A 13,417-nucleotide genomic window follows, 5' to 3' on the forward strand; every position below is an offset into this window, starting at 1 on the left:
CTCCCGAGACCTGCCACCCTGCCCCTTCCCCCCCCCCCCGACCCCCTCGCACTTCCCTCTCTTTCACGTCAATCCCGCGTGGTACCACGTTTCTTTTCCCGATGATAGCAACTTTTTGCCCGCCGCGAGACTCACATACTTCCTGCCCGACAACGGGCTGAAATTCCACGCGGTAGTCGTCACGATACACAGTAAGAAGCTAATCGAGCTGGATCCACCAGAAGGAGAGCTGCCGAGTGATCCCGCAGGAGAGAGAGAGGATTTCTCCACGGGGTGCCAACGAGACGTTCCAGTCTTTCCCGGCTGTTCTTGCGCGCGCCGGTGAAAAGCACGCGGTACCAGTGCGTTTTTTGCGTAACTTAATGAAGCAAAAGAAGGGCCGGCTCCTCCATTAGGAGATTTAACTCGCGGCGCACTTTGCTCCTTTTCCATTGCTTCTTTCTTCTTTTTTTTCAACGAACACTCATCTCTTGGGTTACGGTATTTGAGACATTTGCTGTCGAACAATATTCATTGCCGAGCGCGATGAATTTAGCGCGAACAGCTGTTGATGCAAATCGACTCCGTAATCTTACAAATGAAGAAGGACTTTTGCTGTTAATATATTAATCCGTTCATGCTGATATATTAATGACAATGTAAATTTTTTGTCCGGCCGTTTACCAACTTAAGAGTTGGTTTCTCAACCTCTCGATAAATTAATAGTTAAATTACATGTCTAAGGGCCAGTTTTTCCAACTTCTTGGTAAGCTAACCAGTAGTTAAATTATACGTCTATCCTCGTCCGATTTAAAGGAAAAACAAAGACATGCATATGATTTAACTATTAGTTAACTTATCAAGAGGTTGGAACAACCGGCCCTATCTTTGTTTAAAGACATACAGTACCGGCCAAAATTATGTCACCTTTAGGTTTCCTGAGCATAACTTTCAAAGTGCATCGAATGTGAAAATTTTACAGTACCATATACGCCTGATAACAGGTGCACCTTGTACATACACCAATGCCCACTAATGCCCCGTGGGCATTCCTTTATCTTATTATCTTATTTTATCTCATTTATGTTGTTTTATCTTATTTTATTTTATTTCATCTTATTTCATCTTATTTTATCTTATATTATCCTTATGATGCCCCAACAAGGCCTAATACCCAAACTGATGCCCAAAAATGCCCAGTAATGCCGCAAATCTGTACACCACAATGCCTTCAGCGGTATAGACATTGCACACATCTATTAGGTCCGTAGTAGCTATGGACCCCATATGGATATGTAGATATCCAGTGGATTTATTAGATATTTTATTCGGTGTGGGTTTTCTCTCGACCAAATGCAAAAACACACACTTACATCGGTGGTATCAGCGATACTTTGCGCACGATTACGATCGATTACGATTATCACGGTGAGATTCGAGCGATTGATGAATCTCCGGTGACGGCGGAGAAATCATTTGGAAACTTGACGAGCTTCCGTCGCAGACTCGCGCAGTTTGGTAACGTCCGGCGGTGGGTGCCTCTTCGGGAAAGTGGAAACAGCTGCTGGAGTGGCCCGACGGGGCCTTTCGGCGTTGTAATAACGGGGACTGCGCGAGCATCTCTCGGGGAATAACGCGACAGGAAGTTTCACCGCGGGGTGCCCGTGGTGCATGCAACAGGGCCGAGGTCAACTGTCGACGAGTGATACCTACGCGGTTAGAAAGTCAGGAGATGTTCAGCGATTGATGCAACGTCTCCTTCACGAGCGCCCGACTACGCTCGCCTTAATGCCGAGAAGCGGCTGTTAATTGGAAAATCGGCGCTGCGCGGTTGATTCAACTCGCGCCGAGATGCGAAAGGTGCTTCTTCAACTTTAGAGCTTGCTAGAATGCGAGGGGCTCTTCATGGGGTGCCGAGGAGCGTACGGGAAAAGTTGTTTTGCTCGTCTGCGGTGGAAAGGAGGAATTATTACACAGACGTGATTATGCTGTCACTGTATTGATACGAGCCGCTTCTCCGGCCACTCGCAGAGCTAGATAAGAAAAGTTGCGTAATGTACACGCGGATGATCAACGTAAAAAAGGTACACGTCTTCATAAGTGCGAGGAATATCATAATTCAGTAATCGATGGCATTGTGTTTAAAGTTATCCGAAGGTGAATTGTACGTCGAGGCATTCAACGACATCTGAAGAGAGCAGCGAAGCTATCGGCAATATTTACACGACGGAGCATGTTAATAAACGGGCTGAAAGGATGACGCAGTTGAGTTTTCTCGAGACTTCCTACCTAACTCGCAAACGTCAGCTTCAATCGACGTAGCAATAAACAGACCTTCCCTTGGCAAAATGAGGGGATGCCACTATAAAAACACCGCGCGATATCGCCGCGCCGGATAAACCGGAGAAACAAATATCCGCCGTTCGAGCTATTTTCAACAAGCTCGAGTTTACGATCGACAAGTTGACGGGGATGGAACGGCACACGCTCTCCTCCAGCGTCTCTATCGCGACGTCGATCGTGTCATAAATTGGCTTATTAGCTCGGTGTACACGTATCGGGGGACTCAGATATGCTTATCTGTTTCCCTATCTGTCGTTCCACGTTCATGTATGAATCTCCCTCCCTCTTTCTTTCCGCCTAGCCGAAAGGCGCGGGCAATACGGCATCGATTGCGCTAGGCTGGCCGATCATTTCGCACGGCCGCGCCGAACGATCGTGCCTGGCACGATAACCCTGACGAGCGGCGATTTCGCGGATGCCCGATTACGACGTGATATCACCCGCGCGCGGTAACGTTCGCGTGCGTGCGTATATCGAAAGATTGGCATTCGTCCGGCCAAATATAACCCGCGTCGCTGCAACTCACGAGGATTTTATCTGCGAGGATTGGCGCTCGAGCGTGCGCCGCTAAATTTCGATACGAAGTCGTCGATGCGAAACTCTGCAGAGACCGCGACCCCGTGAATCTACCGCGGGAAAATCGCAATCCTGAGCAAGAGTCTATGTATTACCGTAAATCGTCATACTTTGACGTGGTATCTGTGGACTGCGAGACAAGGGCGTAAATCGGTCCGCTAATACTGCACTGTAATTTTTCGAAACGACAAACGATCTAGGCAGAAAGTCGAGAATTGATAGCGAGTAAGCATCGAGTAACGCATCTTCGCCACTCGAATCCGTATGGGAACAAATCTACATCCATAAAACTCTATTAATTTATACATGTGTCAGAGTGTCCCCGGAAAGACTAGCAATCTCTCGTGGACACGTAGAGGAGGTAAAATTAACCCCACAAGTTCCTATAACATTTTTTCTTATAACGCTTCTTTGCCGAGGTATTTGTCTTTAAAGGTAAAATTCGAGGGGAAAACCGCTGAGGGCATTGTGGTGTACAGATTTGCGGCATTACTGGGCATTACTAGGCATTTTTGAGGCATTAGTTTGGGCATGAGGCCTCGCTGGGGCATTATAAAGATAAAATAAGATAAAACAAGATAAAGGAGACAAAATAAGATAACAAGATAAAGTAATACCCACTGGGCATTAGTGGGCATTGCTGTACAAGATTTTGGTCAGCGGTTTCCCCCTCGGTAAAATTTCTGGGGCATTATTCTCAAATAGCTTTTATCACTCTTCAGAACTTAATGAGTCGCAATAATTATTTTTATATTTAGTAAAGATCGAGGGGGAAACCGCTGAGGGCATTGTGGTGTACAGATTTGCGGCATTACTGGGCATTACTAGGCATTTTTGAGGCATTAGTTTGAGCATGAGGCCTTGCTGGGGCATTAAAAGATAAAATAAGATAAAATAAGATAAAACAAGATAAATGAGATAAAATAAGATAATAAGATAAAGTAATGCCCACTGGGCATTGATGTACAAAATTTTGGTCAGCGGTTTCCCCCTCGGTAAAGATCTTTAAAACAATGTGATAAATTTTTAATTTTACGTCGAAGAGCCAGAAACTCTTATCCCTTCTAAACTATAAAATTTTTAAGTGTGTGTGTGTGTGTGTGTGTGTATGTGTGTGATTTTAGTTCATACTTCCGCGTTTTCTCGCGATACGTATTACATTTTGCCCGACTAAAGTTCACCTTACACAGAGTTCATATAATTTTCAGCGTGCCTACTTCAGCGCTTGCTCGTAACGGAACCTTGTGTTTTGCGAAATATAAATACCTCGCGATTCCCGCGCGCCTAAACCGTGGCTCTTTTTAAATCGTGGTGATTACAGTAAAACGAGGATTTCGAGCAATGTTATTACCGGCCGGCTAGCGATAGAACTAGTTTACGTGTCGGCATATTAACCTCGAAACTGTAAATGATTATTGCAGCCTAAGAATGGCCACGAAACGAAATTACAGTAATTATCCCGACGTGCTTAACTAAAACGAGGTTTCTCCGCTTTGGTCGGTAATTGCGCTAGTATTGCTAGGTTCCTGCTGACACGATGCTTTATCGGTTGCTTTAGGCCTCTTGAACCTTTCCGTCTTCCTTAATCTACCTACTAATCACCAATTTACTTTTGATAAATTGGACTACATTAATCCGGGTCTGTTTAAGATGAATTTGGTATGAGAATATTCTCTGTGCACTGAGCACGCGCATTCGACAATATTAATTCTTTGTGCAAAACCCCTCGTTTAATTTCGATTCCGTTGAATAAATTTAAAAGCATGCGTCTGCGTTCTAATTTATTAATTAAGATTTAAGTGAATAAATAACGAACATATAAAATTATAGTATACAGCCTGTACAAGTGCAGCGGGGACTCGAGATTAAATATAATCTTTCGCAAATTCGTGTTATTCAGGTCAATATCAATTTATTCTACATCAAATTTGAAGCGCGAGATTACACGCGCTTTCTGAAATTACGGTGCGCATTAACTGACTGCCGGTTAGATATTACCAGATACGATTCGGTAAACCAATTAAGTAAACTCATATACGATAAACATCCAAAATTACAGTGCATTAGCCGGGTACAAGGTACACGCGTAATACCCCGTTTTTCCTGACTAAGCGATTTTACGATCAATAATCGATCCGCCAGGAAAGTCCTTGCTTCCCGTAATATAATACGAAGTCGATACTTCTGCATCCCCACAGGCTAAACGTATCATAATTGCGAAAACTATTGTCCACGTCCGCGCTGCAGTCAGCAATTACCAGAATCTCTTCAACTAATGACGTGATTCCGCCCGGCTTCTAATTGTAAGTCTCGCAAAAATGTCCACTCCAATAATTAATCTGACGAAGAATCGATCTCAAATTCATCGAAGAAACAGCGTGGCAGCCTGCGCACCCATCCCATACTTTCGCCATCAACGTAATGATCTTTTTTTTCATACAATATTTTAATCTAAAATTTTCTTCACCGCGCTCAATTTAAATATCATTTCAGTTCAGTATATCTCGATATCATTGACGACAAGTAATACGAAGAATTGTGGTAAAATAAAATTGTATATTTGCAGCACCAATAAATATTCCAGCTGTATTTTTTTAGTTGTATTCACCTTCCAATGTTACTAGATTTATGCACATTTCTACCAATGCAGATTAACTTTAGTTCCGATAACTAAGTCTCTATCTTTTTTTTCAATTTCAGAAACTAGAAAAAGATAAAAAGTAACTTAAGCTGAGATCGAAGTTAATCTGCATTGGCAGATATGGACATTAGGGTCGGCCGAGGGGGAAACCGCTGAGGATATTGTACAGATTTGCGGCATTACTGGGCACTACTAGGAATTACTGGGCATTTTTGGGTATTAGTTCGGGCAATTAGGCCTTGCTGGGGCATGGCCTCGGCGGTTTTCCCCTCGACCGACCCTTAAAAAGAGCAATATGAAACTACAATCTACGTAACTTGCATTTAACATTTTGCCACCTGCAAGCAACGATCCTGAATGAAAACTACCGTAGAAGTCTGAAGAATCGCAATGTTGCGGTTGCGATACTTCTCGTTAGTACTTAGCCAAGGTGCACTTACCGGGCTGCTGGCGGCGAGGGCGTAACCGAGGGCGAGCAAGACGACGAAGACTCGAAGGGTCGCGACATCGCCGGCGATCATGCCCGGAAGTGGAGCGGCGGATCGCAGCCAGCGGGGCGACGTGCGTAGACGGTGCGACGGCGACGGGGACGCGTTCGTCGGATGCGTGGCGGGCCGGTGGTGTTCCCGTCGCGGACGCATCGCGTCATGATCGCGACGTGTTGCCGCCCGCTTCCCGCGAACGTGGGCCCGACGTAGCTCGGGCTCGACGGCCGTGTCCCGGCACGTAATCTACCTACCCACCTACCCGCCCTCGGCGCGGAGGACGAGGGGAGCTACGCGCGTGTACGCGCGTGCCCTACGCGCCGCCACACGCGGGTCTATAAATACAGCCGCGGCTCCACGCGAAGAATTTCAAACAACCGCGCCGTGAAATACCGCCGCTGGAGGAGCCCGGGTAGACTCCGAGGCTCGGTCCTCCGTCGAGCCACCACCGACGTCGTCGAGTCCGTCCCGAGATACGATAGGCTCTCTTGGCCTTGACACTGTGTCCCAAGTCCGCACCCGATCTGAAAGCCAATATAGACAGATCTTTAGGTGAATTAACAGCGTAAAGACGCTGGGACCGGGGAGAAAGTTGCAGATTGCTTTCTAAGAAGTTATGCAGACGAGGCAGCTATGATCGCATCTATTGAGGCAATTACTCAGACGAGTCACATTAATTTTATTTCAACAATTTGTAGAAGTCACTTTATACGGGAGTGAAAACTTCGTGACGTGCGCTCGATCCCAACCAGGACTTCAGTGATAATTCCAGCAATCATGTCCCGCGTATTTCACACGCGCCGCGAAGATTCCTGTTATAGCGCGGCATGATTTATATCTCTTCCAGCCGGCGCTCGAGTCGACCGGCCGAGAAACGAATAATGTAAAAAAATATACATTTCATGCATTTCGACCAGTTTGTATCCAACGAAACCGTTTGACGTCTCATTCTCGCGTGCAAATCGTTACGAGATCAAAAGATCGCACTTGACGTCCGTACCCCTTAAAGAACACGGGTTTTCGTTATATATACCTCGGCTCCCTAAATAACGTGCGCCAACGGGGGAGATCTCACCCCGGTGCTTCAACGTGTTCCGAGGGAATAAATAGCCCAAAGTTGCGAAGAGCGATCGGTGCATCAATATTGATCGATAGGCGCCAATAGTGTAGGGATGTACCCTAGTGGCACAGTGCATCGACCGAACGTTGGTTAAACATTGGCCCAATATTTGCTTGTATTGGGCCAACGTTTAGCCAATGCACTGTGCTACTAGGCTAACAGCCAGTGTTTGCTGTTATCTAAATAAAATTATATAGATGATTATCTAGATAAAATTTTAGCGTTATCTTATCTTTATATAGATAATAAAAATAAGTATTATCTATATCTGCATCTTAGATGAAAGAAAGTGTTATCTTTACTAAATTATCTAACAATAAGATAACGTACAGATAATTTGGTTTAGGGCCACATAAAAATACTTAACAGTTACACTATTTAAATATGGATGGCGTTGTAGACCATGCATTTATGTGTGTGTCATATAACCTATAACCTGGATATATTCTATATCCCCCTTTATAATTCAAATTTTTCTATTATTTTTTTATAACTTTTTCTACTGTGTTTACATGAAGTCTTAAAAATATTATCTGAAAATTATCTAGATGAATCATCATATAATTTTATCTTTTATCTAGATATATTCAAAACGAAATCATCTTTATCTTATCTAAGATAAATTTATATATTTTTATCTTATCTTTATCTAGCTAATTTTAAAATCATCTAGCACAACACTGCTAACAGCCCAGGAACATTTTGCGCACGAATATCTAGCATTACGACGACGCACTCCTAGTCAGAAATGTCTCGTCGATCGACGTCGAAACGACGTCGTATGGACATCGAAACCGTCATATTGACGTCGATTCGACGTCGTTTCGACATCGATTGACGAGTCATTTCTGACTGGACTGGCACAGGATTTTGCTTGCGTTGCTGAGCCATCTTTCTACGTGAGTCGTTAGATATTTGCGCGCAAAATTATACGTTGAAACATGAGCTAACCACTTGTGTGCGAAAGCACAGGCTAGGCATATCTCGTGAGCGAAACTCAAACAGATCTCGTACAAGTTCGCGTAAGACAAGCAAAATTTGCGCGCAAGAATTGTTATCTGGGAGTCGAGTCATCCGATGACGTTACTGTTGACGGACAAGTTATGCTTTCATATGCTACTATTTGCAAACAGGAGATCGAATTCTAGAGCGAGCGGGAGAACGGTGGACCTCACGCGAGAGAGTCGATCACGAGGTAACAGACGAGTAGGACGAAAGCGAGAAACGGGAACGGTCGACATTAAATGTAAGCGCGACAAGCGGTAGCGAACAGCTTTTACTTGCTTTACCTATTTCGTCGTAAGGAAATTATTACAAATCAATATTTTGCTATTGGAGGAAAGTCCCCTATTATGAAACAAGTTCCTACTGTGAGATAGCAGGGTTTCTACTAAATTAACAAGCATCATCTATTCCCATACAGCGCAGATGGTTGCAGTTACATTGCAGAAACGTTGCAATCTTGCAGAGACATTGCAGGGATATAAAATTGCAAACTTTCGATAGCAATATTGCAGCAATGTTTCCAAAATAATAAAAATACTATATTGTCTAATTAAAAAGTTTTTCTAATTACGAGAATTTTATAATGTTATTTTCGTTGATACCAATAATGCGCGAATTATTAAGTACTTGATCAGTGCGGTGTTGCTCGCAATCTCCATCTATTGCGAAGCGACAGTAATCTCCTTAGGTTGCTTCGTAATAGCTTGCTGTGTATTGAAAAAGGCCCGGACGCATATGTAATTAGTAAATTCTCTGCTTATGTAAACAACGACAAATTATTCCAAAAATATTGCACTGCAACATTGCTATAATGTTGCACTGCAATCTCTCTGAGGGCGGACATTTCAACGTTGCTGCAATCCTCCAGAAACGTTGCAGCAATGTTGCGCAACGTTGCTGCAATATTGCAATCTTGCAATGTAACATTTCTGCAATCTTCCTGCAATCTTTCTGCGCTGCGTGGGTTGATCAGGATTTTTGCACCATGAATTTATTGTTCCTAAAGTGAAATCTGGTCAGTGGAAAATTCATCGTTGGATCGTGTGATCGTCGCGAAATGGATTTGTGATTGAACTTGGCCGTGGAAAACCTGCTATCTCACATTATAAGCCTATCTCGTAATAGGAGACCTTCCTCTACGCCGAACATCAGGTGTCTAGATGGACCTATTATCTTCCTACAATAGCCTCCGTCTTCGCGTTTCAATTCCATGACTGTACCTGCCACTCGCGACGTTATCTTCAACGAGTTTACAGCAATAGCAGACGACGGAATGGTGGTAGTAGACGAAGAGACGAGCCCACTGCAGATTACGCGGCGCGATCGCGTTTCGCGTGAATGTCCGGTCTATCGGCGGGCTCGTTGCAATAACGATCGCGCCCGATAGGTAGTCGTTTACCACGAATCGCCGCCGTTCGCGAGATTAAAAGGCGAGCCGTGGCTCTCGCATGAAGATATCGTCTCTTCTCTCCAGCCGGTAAAATTGTCCAGCGTGGAATACGACGTGGCGGGGCCGCGCCGTCGGGTTCCGACCGCGGAACCGGCTGATATTTTTAGTTCTCCCGACTTCCAACCGACTGTCTGTCTTCACCTTTGAGAGCTACCTAGTCGCTCTCAGCTCGCGGTGATATCTTTGTTCTTCCCCGAAGCACTCTCCCGCGTATTCGCCGGCGTATCGGCGGCGAATCACGCCGCGTCTCGGTAAAGCTTGATCGATGAACCCGCGATGAGGTATTTCGGTCTTCCTTTGAGTCGGTATTCGATGCGCGATTGCGTTCTTCGCGAGTTACTGGATCTCGAACTTGTTGCACACGTACGAGCGTCTCATTAATATCGCGCCACATTTCTCCGCAGACTAACGTTTAACATCTTTAGTTCCTCGCGCCTCACGGCCTGAACACGTCTCGACACAGATTAATCAAGAAAGCTGCTCTTCCGTTGCTCCTCAGCTTCGTCGACAGTTTCCTCGTCTGTAATTGCAATCCCGCGTATATCTTTTTATTTCATCTCTTAATCCACCGCAAGTTGGATTATCTACGACCAGCTTCCTCCTCGATCGACTCTAAAGACGAATGAATCGGGAGATGCGGTGGTCCCGCGCAAGGACGTTCATCCGTCAGCGGAAGCGCGGCAAGGATGCGGCCCGATCGCGCGATTCATCGGCACGAAATGACACTGACCGACGTGCCGCCCGCGCCGGAGCCACTCGAGCAAGCACACGCACGTGGCTCCAGGCCGACTGACGAGATACACGCGCGCGAGAGGAAGTATCAACGGAGGCTGCTGAGAGGAGTGGCTGCCAAGCCAGGCGGAAGTGGAGGATGATTCTGCGGCGGGAACAGCCGGGCGGCGGTGGGGTGACGACGGCAGATGGGGCCTCCACCTCGTAGTCGAAGACGCGTTCACGGCTGATCGCGCGTCACGTCCGCGCGAGGACGGACTCGTATCAATTTGCGACGTTTGTCTATCGCCGTTCGGCAAACGCCGCGGGAGAGCACGCGCGCTGCCGGTCCGACAATCGCCGACCGGACAGACTGGTCTTGCCGCGATAATATCGGCTCTGTGTTCCGACATTAATTTTGAAATAGATTAGCCGCTTAATAGCGCGGTACTAAAACGCTCTTGCGCCTGCATCCCGGTTCTTACGTTCTTGCGCGATCGGGTCTCGCGCCGCCGGAGACACTTGGCGATTTCTTGTTCTATTAAGGCGTCGCAGTGTGCACGGCGTGCGCGTTGCGGACGTAAGGAGTGAGGATAGAATAATAACAACTCTCAAAACGCGCCTAGACAGCACACATGTCTTAAAGACGTCGTAAAAACATCTTTGAGACATCGTTAGACACACGTGTCTAAGGGCCGGAGCAGAACGACTGTCTTGTACGCCTAAGACACAAGACGGTTACTGTGCGTTACTTTAAGACAAGGATTTAAAACACAAAACATTGTTTTAAGAGAACAAGACAGCCCTTCTGCTCAGGTCCTTACTTTAAAACAAAGATTTAAAACCATAAAACATTGTCTTAAGGGTACAAGACGGCCATTCTGCTCAAGCCCCAAGTCCCAGTCTACAATAGATGATTTAAACGCTAAGAAACTGTCCAATCACCGTTGAGAATGAGAAGAATACTCGATTGTAATTAGCCTATTTCTGAAGGCTTAGGACTGAAATCATCTATTGTAGAGTGGGACTGAGGACAACTTAAAGACGTCTTATGCCCGGTTCTACCAACGCAGTTTAATCTCGGTTTAACTTAAGCCAATAAGGATGCAGAATTTTAGATCAGGTGACTTGAGGCTGGATTCTGATTGGCTCTCGGTAAGCGTGTGCCGTTTGCTTGACTTTTTCTAGCTTTACGAATTAGAAAAAGATAAGAAGTGATTTAAACCGAGATTAAAGTTAACCTGAATTGGTAGAAACGGACATTAGAGATGTTTTTTTTAGACATGCGTGCTGTCCGGGCGCGATTAACGCGATAGAATTAACGGATGCTTCGACTGCGTTCTGAGCTGTCTTCAGCGATCAAGACGTTTCTCACGTTCTCCCGATGCAAAGAAAATATTGAAAAAATTCGTGAGATGCTCGAGTCGCCTTTAATGTTAAACACTTATGCCCCCATGTAACATGATCTTCAGTATTTTAGTACTGCTCAACATGTAGGTCACACGCGTACCTTGCGCGAGATGATAGCGAAAGATGCGTGAGAAATCCCGGAGAGTCGTCGTGACATTAGAGAAACTGCACTCGACGACTCCACGGTGTCCGATGTTGATGTCACGTCAATCGGGCCGCATATGTTCTTCGATCCTCTGGAGTTTTTCACAACGAGCATCAAGACGTAACGTATTGGAGATTATTGCTACGCGTGTCATTAACTCACGGCCAGTCCAGCGGGGCCGCACCTTCGTAATTCTAAACTTATTCATTCAACTTGGAAAAGGGAGGAAGCAGAGACCGACCACGGTCGGTTGAAGGATTCGGTTAATGACACACGTCGCAGTTGCCTACCAAAGTATCCCTGTGGTCCGAGCCACGCCCCGCTCTCGCAAGAAGATTACACGAAATTGGCTGTTTTTGGGGAAAAAATAAGCAAGAAGCATGCCCGCTCTTCAGCCCGGTGATTTCGTTCCCGAAACGAGGACCGCTTTTCGACCTAAGCGAGACTGACTCGCGTAAACGGTACGCTCGCGCTCGCAAGAGCAGGTCGGAGGCGTTCCGCTCGTTTGAGGAAACTGTTACATTGATCAAAATTGCTCGCGTCCATCTCGCGCCGTGTGTAACGATTACGCGTCGACGTCACGACGCGCTTTCAATAACGAAGATTAACTGCGTTCCGCGGTGCGCGGAACGCGATTAAAGTACGCGTCTCATTATCGCTACCGGTATCGCGGGCGATCGTCAGTTTCGTGATAACGACTGCCCGTTCGATAACGCCGAGGGAGCCAATTCTCGAATTGCGCGCGATAATATTGATTGGCGCCCGATCTCTGGATGCCCGTTCTACACCTAGGGGATGATCCTACTTATGGCTCATCCGAGTGAGTAAATGAATGGACGAAGATCGTCGTATTGAGACCGTTTATAGACTCGGGTGCCATTTCTACATAAGAAGACGGTTAAAAATCATAGTAAAATCATATAATACAAAAACTATACTAAGGGCGAGTTTCACAAATGACGGTTAACTGCTAACCGAAGGTTAATTGATTCTCTGTCTGTTATTTAGACAATAAGATAGAAAGATATAGGGAGTTGACTGTACTCTGGTTAACTGTTAACCAGAGTTCAGTCAACACCCTATCTTTTTCTATCTTGTTCTCTAAGAAGAGACAGAGGATCAATTAACCTTCGGTTAGCAGTTAACCGACGTTTGTGAAACTGGTCCTTAGTATGACAGTCATACTAAAATGCCCGTGTAAACTTCTCTACTCGGATGAGCCACAAGTAGGATCATCCCTAGGTGTAGAACGGGCATGAATCGTGAAAGTAGAAGCAAATTTTCGACGTCGATACCCATACAAGCAAAGAAGCTTGCAGCAACATTGCTGCAACATTGCTACATTGCATATTGCAGTGTAATGTTGCATAGATATTGCAGAGACATTATTTTACAATATTACTTTAGTAATGTTGTAGCAATATTAGTTTAAAATATTGATACAATTATGTTTGTAATACGTATATTGTTTACTCATCTCATTTTTACAGTTTGTGTATTATTATCCATAGATAAATAAATATATGTAAATACGTATTAACTCAGCATATAC

General features: G+C 45.3%; 1 protein-coding gene across 1 annotated transcript in view; it reads right to left on the reverse strand.

The window, feature by feature from the left end:
• The window catches only part of LOC105559050 (coagulation factor X), a 23,471-nt gene extending 12,887 nt beyond the window's left edge, over positions 1–10,584 (reverse strand). The window contains exons 1-2 of the mRNA XM_012007063.1: positions 9,370–10,584; positions 5,980–6,548 (exon numbers count right to left, since the gene is read on the reverse strand). Of these exons, the coding sequence (XP_011862453.1) occupies positions 5,980–6,180 (201 nt within the window). The 5' untranslated portion in view covers positions 6,181–6,548; positions 9,370–10,584. The remainder of the gene's footprint in view (positions 1–5,979; positions 6,549–9,369) is intronic.
• Positions 10,585–13,417: the final 2,833 nt, after the last annotated feature.

The sequence above is a fragment of the Vollenhovia emeryi genome, unplaced genomic scaffold (genome assembly GCF_000949405.1).
Source record: "Vollenhovia emeryi isolate VEMERY1.0 unplaced genomic scaffold, V.emery_V1.0 DF939293.1, whole genome shotgun sequence".
In the NCBI taxonomy this organism is placed as follows: Eukaryota; Metazoa; Arthropoda; class Insecta; order Hymenoptera; family Formicidae; genus Vollenhovia; species Vollenhovia emeryi.